Source organism: Babylonia areolata, chromosome 34 (genome assembly GCF_041734735.1).
Source record: "Babylonia areolata isolate BAREFJ2019XMU chromosome 34, ASM4173473v1, whole genome shotgun sequence".
Lineage (NCBI taxonomy): Eukaryota > Metazoa > Mollusca > Gastropoda > Neogastropoda > Buccinidae > Babylonia > Babylonia areolata.
The window spans coordinates 11,065,794-11,075,793 of NC_134909.1; the positions used below are offsets into that span (position 1 = coordinate 11,065,794).

The following is a 10,000-nucleotide window of genomic DNA, read 5'->3' on the forward strand; positions in this document are numbered from 1 at the left end:
CGCACGCACGCACGCACACACACACACACACACACACACGCACGCACGCACGCGCACACACACACACACACACGCACGCACGCACGCACGCACGCACGCTCGCACGCACACACACACACACACACGCACGCACGCACGCACGCACGCACACACACACCCACGCACGCACGCACGCACGCACGCACACACACACACGCACGCACGCACGCGCACACACACACACACACACACACACACACACACACACACACACACAAATGACGTACACACGCGCGCGCACACACACACTGAAAGATACAAACAGTTACGCTTCGAAAATCATACATTTTATTATTGATATGGATTGTATGAAACAAAACACAAGGAGATAATACAAAATACGTGTTGTATCTTGATTATTTCACGAATACAAGACTAACAAACCATACATACTTAAATCATTGAACAGACCGGGACAATCTGGCTTTAACATAGCTATGACCTCTTTTTTTTTGTGCTCAGAACAAAGTTCACGACCAGTATAGTTGGCTCTCTATGTACCTTAGTCAGCCCAACATGAGACACATGCTGTCTGCTTTAGGAAGGTCAACACCAGCCTGGGAGAGTGGTATGATCATGTCTGGTACTGGGGTGGGTGTCCTACTGGGGTGGGTGTCCTACTGGGATGGGTGTCCTACTGGGATGGGTGTCCAGCTGGACTGGGTGTCCTACTGGGGTGGGTGTCCTACTGGGGTGGGTGTCCTACTGAAATGGGTGTCCCACTGGGGTGGGTGTCCTACTGAAATGGGTGTCCTACTGGGGTGGGTGTCCTACTGGGGTGGGTGTCCTACTGAAATGGGTGTCCCACTGGGGTGGGTGTCCTACTGAAATGGGTGTCCTACTGGGGTGGGTGTCCTACTGGGGTGGGTGTCCTACTGAAATGGGTGTTCAACTGGACCAGCCTGGTAAAAACTTACAAAACCAATATGATAATAACGTGCTGCCTGCTTCAAGCAGATTGACACAACATGACACAATCATTAATGCCATAACTGTGCTGGCTTCATGAAAGGGCTTAGCAACAATATCATGCCCGGTATTTGGCTGGCCCGGTACACACCAGTCAACCCAGTAAGCAACACAATGTGTGCTTCAGGCACGTCGGTATGAGGCTGGGCTGGGCGACACCATCATGTCTTGTATTGGGTTGGCCAGAAATATACTGGTCAGTCCAACATGTTATAAATATTGTCTGTCTTAGGTAGGTTGGTACAATATCAAACTTGTCTGCCTTACAGAGGCTAGGTAAAGCAGCAATATCTCTTCTGCTGGGTTGGACCAAAATATACTGGTCAGCATGATATGAGACATGTGGTTTGTCTTGTGAGGACGGCATCACCACTAAGAAAAACGAGAATACTGTATCTCATTTGGTGTTGACCCAATGTACACTAGTCTGCCCACTATGAGACAAGCTGTCTGCTGTAGGGAGATGGACATCAGGGCTGTGCACTGTGAGACACAAGCTGTCTGCTGTAGGGAGATGGGCATCAGGGCTGTGCACTGTGAGACATAAGCTGTCTGCTGTAGGGAGATGGGCATCAGGGCTGTGCACTGTGAGACACAAGCTGTCTGCTGTAGGGAGATGGGCATCAGGGCTGTGCACTATGAGACACAAGCTGTCTGCTGTAGGGAGATGGACATCAGGGCTGTGCACTGTGAGACACAAGCTGTCTGCTGTAGGGAGATGGACATCAGGGCTGTGCACTGTGACAGTATCATGTGCCCTGCTGTGTCTGCCCTCTGTTCGTCGGTCAGCCCGATGAGATACACACGTTTTCTACGTTACAGAGGCCAGCCAAGACTGACATGTTGTCTTAGAAAGTCACTATGCGTCATCTCTCACTTCATATGCTAACAGTCTGACTGTAGTCACCCAAAGTCACCATCACATCAGATGCTAACAGTCTGTAGTCACCCAAAGTCACCATCACATCAGATGCTAACAGTCTGACTGTAGTCACCCAAAGTCACCATCACATCAGATGCTAACAGTCTGTAGTCACCCAAAGTCACCATCACATCAGATGCTAACAGACTGACCATAGTCACCCTAAGTCACCATCACATCAGATGCTAACAGTCTGACTGTAGTAACCCAAAGTCACCATCACATCATATGCAAACAGTCTGACTGCAGTCACCCTAAGTCACCATCACATGAGATACTAACGATCTGACTGTAGTCGCCCAAAGTCACCATCACATCAGATGCTAACAGTCTGACTGTAGTCACCCTAAGTCACCATCACATCAGGCTCCTTAGATCACATATCTGTTCGCACAAAAAAGAAAAAAATAACTCATGACATCATATGCTAATGATCTGACTGTAGTCACCCTAAGTCACCATCACATCAGATGCTAACGATCTGACTGTTGTCACCCAAAGTCACCATCACATCAGATGCTAGTCACCCTAAGTCTCCGTCACATCAGGCTCCTTAGATCACATAACTGTTTGCACAACAACAACAACAACAAAAATCACACACTAATGTCAATTTTCCGGGCTCAGAAATCTATGGATCAAATGAGTACAATCCGTGTAAAGCACAGACATGTCCATATCCCCACTGTCTGTAAGAATCACTGGAAAATCCAGCAGTCTGCCTTTATTGACATGGTTTTGCAAGTAATAATGATAATCATAATAATCATATTAACAATCATAATCATAATGAATTTCATCACAATGCTCTATCCAAACATGATGTTGACTAGTTTCGTCATGGCACGGTAACAAATGGATTATATACAGACACAAGCACCTAATTAGAGACACAAGTGTGAATAAAACCACTCTGTAGAAACAGCAAGGCTTCTCAAAACATAATATGCATAACGCAAAGTCGTCTCCAATTGCCACATGGGTTATAAATAAATGAACAAGTAGATAAACAAATAAGAAAAGACAAATGAATAACAGTCGCCAATCTTTATCACTGCATTACTTTTTTTCTGGGTTCCCTTGAAAATAATATATACAAAAAAGATACAAACAAAACAATAACAAAACCACCACCACCATCACCAACACAGCCACCCCCATCACCACCATCACCAACACAGCCACCCCCATCACCACCACCACCGCCACCAACAATCTGTTCAAGCTGCGAGTGACGTAATGTGTTAGTGTCTGCACTGACGTCATTATGTCATGACGTATGAAGAAGTCAGGGGGGATGGGGTGGGGGATGTATCACCTTTCAACACACACCACAATCCGTGCATGTACAGGGAAATTATTCAAAAGAAAACATTTAGATCCACAATCCTAATCCTAAACTACTTAACATCTACTTTTCTACATCTACTGAACTGTCCATCCATCCTTCAATCAATCCAACCATCCTTTCAGTCTATTCATCCATCCATCCAATCATGAATCAAACAATCCAACACACAAAACATCAACGGCCAGATCCATCACAGTGTGTATCCCACAACGACACTGTCACCACCAACACTATACCACGTGACCACCAGGTGACCAGAGCTGGTCAGACAAAGACCATAAGGATAGACACACTGTGATGGACCGTGCAGAGAGGGCGTCACCAGTTGTCTCCACTGACCCCCTCTGCTTCTCACACACACACACTCACCAACACTACTAACTAAATAAATATTGCTGGCTGTGTCAGCACACACCTGGCAAGGCCGCTTCAACTGAGCGTGCTGAAAGGTCTGGGTCACCTGGCCAGAACGGACACACACCTGGTGCACCAGGTCTGTCCAGTAGTCTGACACCAGGACGTGGCCATCACCTGTGTCAAACAGGTAATCAGGTGACATCAGTCCTGTCAGCCTGGTGCTGTCGGTCACCGTTGTGACCACGTGACCCTGTCTGTTCAGCACGTCCACGGAAACAGGACCAGTGGATGAACTGACACAGCTTACTATCATGTATCCGTCTCTGTGTCCGGCTATACCGGCATACTCTCTGTTGGTCTGGACACGTGACCGCACAGTCACGGTGTTGGCGGTAACGTTGACCAGGCAGATGACTGGTTTCCACGTCGTCACGGCCACCAGACCGTCAGACAGCACAGCCAGGCGGTATGGTCCTTCAGGAATGGAGAGAGAGGACACAGTGTGGGGGGGCGCCATGCCCATCACCTTCACCTTGTTGTTGGTGAAGTCCGCCATGACCAGTCGGTCGTCAGGCAGACAGACAACGGCAAAGATCCAGGGTGTGGTTCTGTCGTCTGCTGTTGTGGGTGACACCTTGAACACACACCGTGGTGCCGCCGTCATCACATCAACAGGTGGGGTGAAGGTGGGGGTGGCATGGTGGGTGGGTGGAGAGAGGGGTGATGATGTGGGGGTGGTGGGGGAGATGGAGGGTGAGGGGAGGTGAGCTGAAGTGGGGGTGGGCATGGAGGAGGGGGGTGACGCTACAGGTGTTGTGGAGGTGGAGGCACCAGCACTGGTCTGTTGGTCTGTAACAATCATCATCATCATCATTAGATATCATCACAACTGTCGTCATAATGATCATCATCGAAGTCATCATGATAAAAACAAATGTAAACACTAAAACAAACAGAAAAAAAAATCTTCAAAAAATCATTGCAGATAAGTGGAGAAGAAATATACAAATGTTTTGTATAGTGTCGGGAAACGTGGTATCACAGGCTTGTGGTGATGTGTTTCATTTTTTACGTCATTCATTGTGACGTAATGTTTTCAAACCGTGTCCTTAGTTTCAACACACACACACACACACACACACACACACACACACACACACACACACACACACATATATATATATATATATATATATATATATATGCATACATATAGACACACACACACACACACACACACACACACAGTTAAGAGTTATTCTAAAGGCAGTCATCTTTATATCATCAACAATATTATCCTTTTCATCATAATTATCAGCATTCTTTATAAATATCCACATCACCATTATCATCATCATTATCTTCAAGGCAGTCATCTTTATATCATCAACAATATTATCCTTTTCATCATAATTATCAGCAGTCTATATAAATATCCACATCACCATTATCATCATCATCATTATCTTCACAAATACCGCCATCATCACCATCACCATATTTTTTCTTTCAAAATCCCTTCCACCCTTCCCATTCCCCGAGTCACTGACCTGCAGAGTTCAACAGGTCACTGAGCTGTTTCCTGATCACCTGCACTCTGTTCACCTCTGGGCACTGACGTCCTCTCCTTAGTTCAGACACACGTCTCTTCAGAGACTGTGCCTGTACGTGCAGGGTGACGTCAGGATCGGTGACGTGAATGGCGAAGCTGTTGGGATCAGTGCCCTGGATGACGTGGAGACCAGGCAGGTGCTGCTGGTAAGAGTTCAGGGCCTCTCGGTGTGCCTGAACTCTGTCCAGAAGCTGCTGTCCCAGGGTCACGACGTCCTGCAGTGTGGTCTCCACATGCAGCTCCTCTCTGTATGCCTCCTGCAACAGTCCCACCTCCTTCCCCACCCACTCCTTCCACTCCTCCGCACCGCTTGATTTACTACGTGACTTACTACTGGACTGGGGGTCATTTCTAATGCTGTCCAGTGAGGTTGTGGACTGGATGGATGGAGACCTGGGTCTGGGCGTGGCATGGGCAGCGGATGGAGCGTTCAACAAAGACTGAGGTAATACTGCCAGAAGGTGGTCCTTTCCAGATCGGCCTCGCACATGGTTCTTGGAGCAGGTGTAGCAGTAGCAGTCATGACAATCCAGACAGACACTAGCCGCCGGATTATCGTCACAATTGAGACAACGGATGTCTGTGTCGGCTGCCAGTGCCTGGTGGACCAGCTGTTCCATGACGGGGTCTGTCCCCAACTGGTCGACGATCTGACTGAAGGGCTGGTCCCTGGGCAGGTCCAGGTGTAGATCGCACATCTTACAGACAGCCTCTGGGCCGGCCTGCTGCAGCTCATCACGAAGACACATTCTGCAGAGGATGTGTCCACAGCCCAACAGGACAGGACCCAGACACAGTGACCCACAGTGGGGACAGTCCGTGACTGACGTCACAGAACCTTTGGACTGTGGGGTAGGGGATCGCCCTCCTGTTGCCATGGTGAATCTGATGAAAAGAGAAATAAACATAGAAAACTTCTATGATGACACTGACACTACAGTCAACTTTTCTCACCACACATGCAGGCATTTCCATTGTGTTATGAAATTGAGTAAGTGCATTAATAGAATTATGATTTTGCTTTTGCAGCAGGGTTTGGAGATCCAAACAGACATTAATTTCCTGTCAAAAACTCAAGCATAAAACACTCCATAAAAGGACAGGCTTACAATAAGGACATTTTTTTCAGTATTGTAGCAGTGACCTGGGGTGATAAGAAATATAGCATTACAATATCAACTATGAGCTGTGATCTCATTAGCTATTCAATGCCAGGGAAACATAACTCCTGCTGCAGTGTCCCTGTCTGATAATTTTCCATGAAAATGTGCATAGATTATCAAAGCATCTACAGGCTCAATTGTTTTCATCAAAATCATAAGTTTTCCTGAAATGAAACTGACCAAACTTTCTATTCAATATTCTGAAAATATGGGGCATACAGATTATAATTTGGAGCTGGTTGATCAATAAAGTATATCTTAGCTACATACTTTTACATTTCTAAATGCACAAAACACACCTATGTAAATATGAATGTTTCAACAAAAGACAGCACAAAGTATGCAAGCAATGAAAGCCCACTCAATACAGTCCTCATATCCAACGTGCTGTGAACTTAACTATGAAAGCAATCAAACTATCAGATGACACACAGTTTGGAACAAGTTCAAATCCCCCTTCTCCCTCCTCCTCCACTCCCTCCCCCCTCCACTTCCTTTCTCTGGCATGCCTTTCATGTGGTACTCACCTTTTCTGTTTCCCCACCCACTCCCTTGACCATGTCCCCCAATCTCCACACAAAAATCTCGGAGATTTTCATGTTTATATGATTCATGTTTCACCACTATATGTGTAAATGTCAAAACACATGTCTCACCACTATATGTGTAAATGCCAAAACAATCAGTGTCTGCAGTATAATTTGGGTCAATATACCCACACACTACTAGAAGTTGACCAATGAAGCTGGTGTTGCCAGCCATGTGTGTGATCGTCCACTGATTGAGCTGGCTGTTGGTCAACGTTTCAAGCCACACAACATGCCATGTACTGCATTAGGACTACGTTCATGTTCATTCATGTTTGAAATAAAGTCTTCTGGGTTGGACAACACTTATGATGCTCTATATCTTTTTGGCTGACGGAAAATTCGAGAAAGACCGATGATGGGTCAGCCCATTATGTTGGCAATACAGTTACAACTACAGTTTGATGGGTCAATCCGACATGCAGGCAGGTAACTGGTTAACCAATGACACATCAGTATCACTGATAATAATAATAATAATAATAATAATAATAATAATAATAATCTACATTCATATAGTGCCCTTTCTCTATAAGAGCTCAGGGCGCTTTACATGAAAGAAAATGTTACAAATTACACAATTATAAATCATTCATGACCACTCCTCAAAACCCCTCCCTTCCCCACAATCTCCCCCTCCCACTCTTCATGAATCCAAATTGAGCTGACATGGATGGTGCTGGAGATGAAGGAAGCTGCAAGTGCTTATAGATAGGTTTTAAACAGATGAGTTTTTAGTGATGAGCAAAAAGCAGAGATAGAATCAGATCCACAGATATGATAAGGAAGTTTGTTCCAGATATGAGGAGCAGCAAAGAAGAAAGAACGTTTACCATGGGTTCTTGTATTGACAAGAGGAATTTTCAAAAGGTAACAGTCAGAGGAAGAGTGGAGATTTCCTGAGGGAGTGTAAACAGAGAAATATGGTCAGTACATGGGACTCTGAGAGTCAAACGGGCAGCATTGTTTGAAGGTTTTTTGTTTTTTGTTTTGTGTGTGTGTGTGTGTGTGTGTGTGTGTGTGTGTGTGTGTGTGTTTGGTTGTGTTTTTTTTTTTTAATTCACTGAAGAAGATTATGTGGACAGCCTATGAGAAAGGAATTACAGTAGTTGATTCGTGACAGCACAAAAGTTGAAACAAGAGTTTTTGTAGTTTCAACAGAAAGGTACTGATGGACAGAGTTGATGCGATGAAGTTCACAATTTACAAACTGAGCGTGCATACTGAGGTTTGAGTCAAGAATGACTCCAAGGTTCCTTGCTGATTTAGAGAACTGAACTGTGGCATCACCAACCACAATAGAGGCAGAAAAATAAGTAGATGTTGGCGTTCTTACAGAGGAAATAATCATAGCTTCAGTTTTGTCAACATTTAACTTCAGTTTGTTGAATGTCATCCAGGATTTAACATTGAGATTGCAATCCTGCAGTGACGGAATCAAGCTGTGTACTTGGTTTGGTTCTGCAGACTGAGTAACATCAGCAAAAGAGTGGTGAAGAACAGAATGACCAGAAATGACATCAGAAAGAGGAGTAGTGTACAGAGCTAACAGAACGGGGCCCAGGACAGAGCCTTGTGGCACACCATGGGAGATTAGGGTTGGATCAGACTTAAAGTGGACTGATGGCCTAGAGGTAATGCGTCCGCCTAGGAAGTGAAAGAATCTGAGCGCGCTGGTTCCAATCACAGCTCAACCACTAATATTTTCTCCCCCTCCACTAGACCTTTAGTGGTGGTCTGGACCTTAGTCATTCGGATGAGACGATAAACTGAGGTCCCGTGTGCAGCATGCACTTAGCGCACGTAAAAGAACCCACGGCAACAAAAGGATTGTTCCTGGCAAAATTCTGTTGAAAAATCCACTTTGATAGGAAAAACAAATAAAACTGCACGCAGGAAAAAATTTTTTTTAAAATGGGTGGCGCTGTAGTTTAACAACACAAATACAAATACAAGTTGTTAACAGAGACAATCTCGAAGCAGTTGGATAGGTATGACGAAAACCAGTTCAGAACTGTTGAATGAATCACAAAGACATGTATTTTACTGATAGTAACCAGGAATCTAGTACACTATCTTCACACAATCTGTAGACAATGGTGTAATCATAAAATATAGTAATTATGAACAACTATCACTCACTGAATCCACGAGTACCTCACCTTCATATGTAAACAGTGATGTAAACGTAAAACTGTTTATTTTATACGTTACTTGTACACTAAGTTCATCATGTCTGAAACTCTATCAGTGTCTGTAAAAAAACAATCATACACTATCTCAGTGTTTCATGTTCTCTGAAAATCCCAAAGATAAGGTCAAACAGTATTTGTGGTGACCACAATCACACACTAAATGTCCAGTTTTCACCCTATTTCTCACTCACCAAGTTGTCGTTCCACAGGGTGTGTGTCGCTGACCACTGCCAACACCAAAGTCCCGTGATCACACTGTGCACAGATCAAGAATCAGATGAACCAGGAAACACGTCTTTCTCTGTTGAGGAAACTGCCACTGAGTGAAGGACTTCACAACCAGCCCTGCCTGTTTCTTGGCGGTTGCTAGCTGTGACGTCAATCCACCCCGCTACAGCCTTTGCTTGCAATGTCACCTTCAGTGTTCCCTCCTGCTGTCACCCCCACCCTCCTCCCGTCTCTCTCTCTGTGTCTGTCTGTCTCTATCAACCCCACATGCATGCACGTTTGTGCACATTTGTGCATAGACAAAGACATGTGCAGGAGCATGCACATGTGCAAGTGTGTGTATGTCTGTCTGTGGGTGTGTGGGGTAGTGGGTGTGCATGTGTATGTTTGCATGTCTGTGTGTGCATGTGAGACAGAGAGAGACAGAGAAACACACACATACACACAGAGGGGCACGCTCTGAGCTCGTGATAATGGCAGCCTTCCGACACCCGTCAAAATTGTAGATCAAATTATGCAGATTTGACATGCAGCCCCAAGCAGACAGGGTGGTTGTGTGTCCCTTACCTTTCCACCA

The 10,000-nt window shown here is 45.3% G+C and overlaps 1 protein-coding gene across 1 annotated transcript; it reads right to left on the bottom strand.

Moving 5' to 3' along the window:
- Window positions 1-2,155: 2,155 nt before the first annotated feature.
- Window positions 2,156-9,621, bottom strand: LOC143277648 (uncharacterized). Its single transcript, XM_076582539.1, has 3 exons — window positions 9,387-9,621; window positions 5,189-6,135; window positions 2,156-4,487 (listed from the first exon to the last, which is right to left on the bottom strand). Exons 2-3 carry the CDS (start codon window positions 6,126-6,128, stop codon window positions 3,472-3,474), a joined length of 1,956 nt encoding a protein of 651 aa, XP_076438654.1. The 5' UTR covers window positions 6,129-6,135; window positions 9,387-9,621; the 3' UTR covers window positions 2,156-3,471.
- Between the last annotated feature and the right edge of the window lie 379 nt (window positions 9,622-10,000).

Excerpts from the sequence above, each read along its gene's own strand:
- LOC143277648 (XM_076582539.1), bottom strand. The coding sequence starts at position 6,128 with ATGGCAACAGGAGGGCGATCCCCTACCCCACAGTCCAAAGGTTCTGTG. Across the intron at positions 4,488-5,188 it reads TGACCTGTTGAACTCTGCAG|ACCAACAGACCAGTGCTGGT; the intron begins GTCAGTGACTCG and ends TGATTGTTACAG.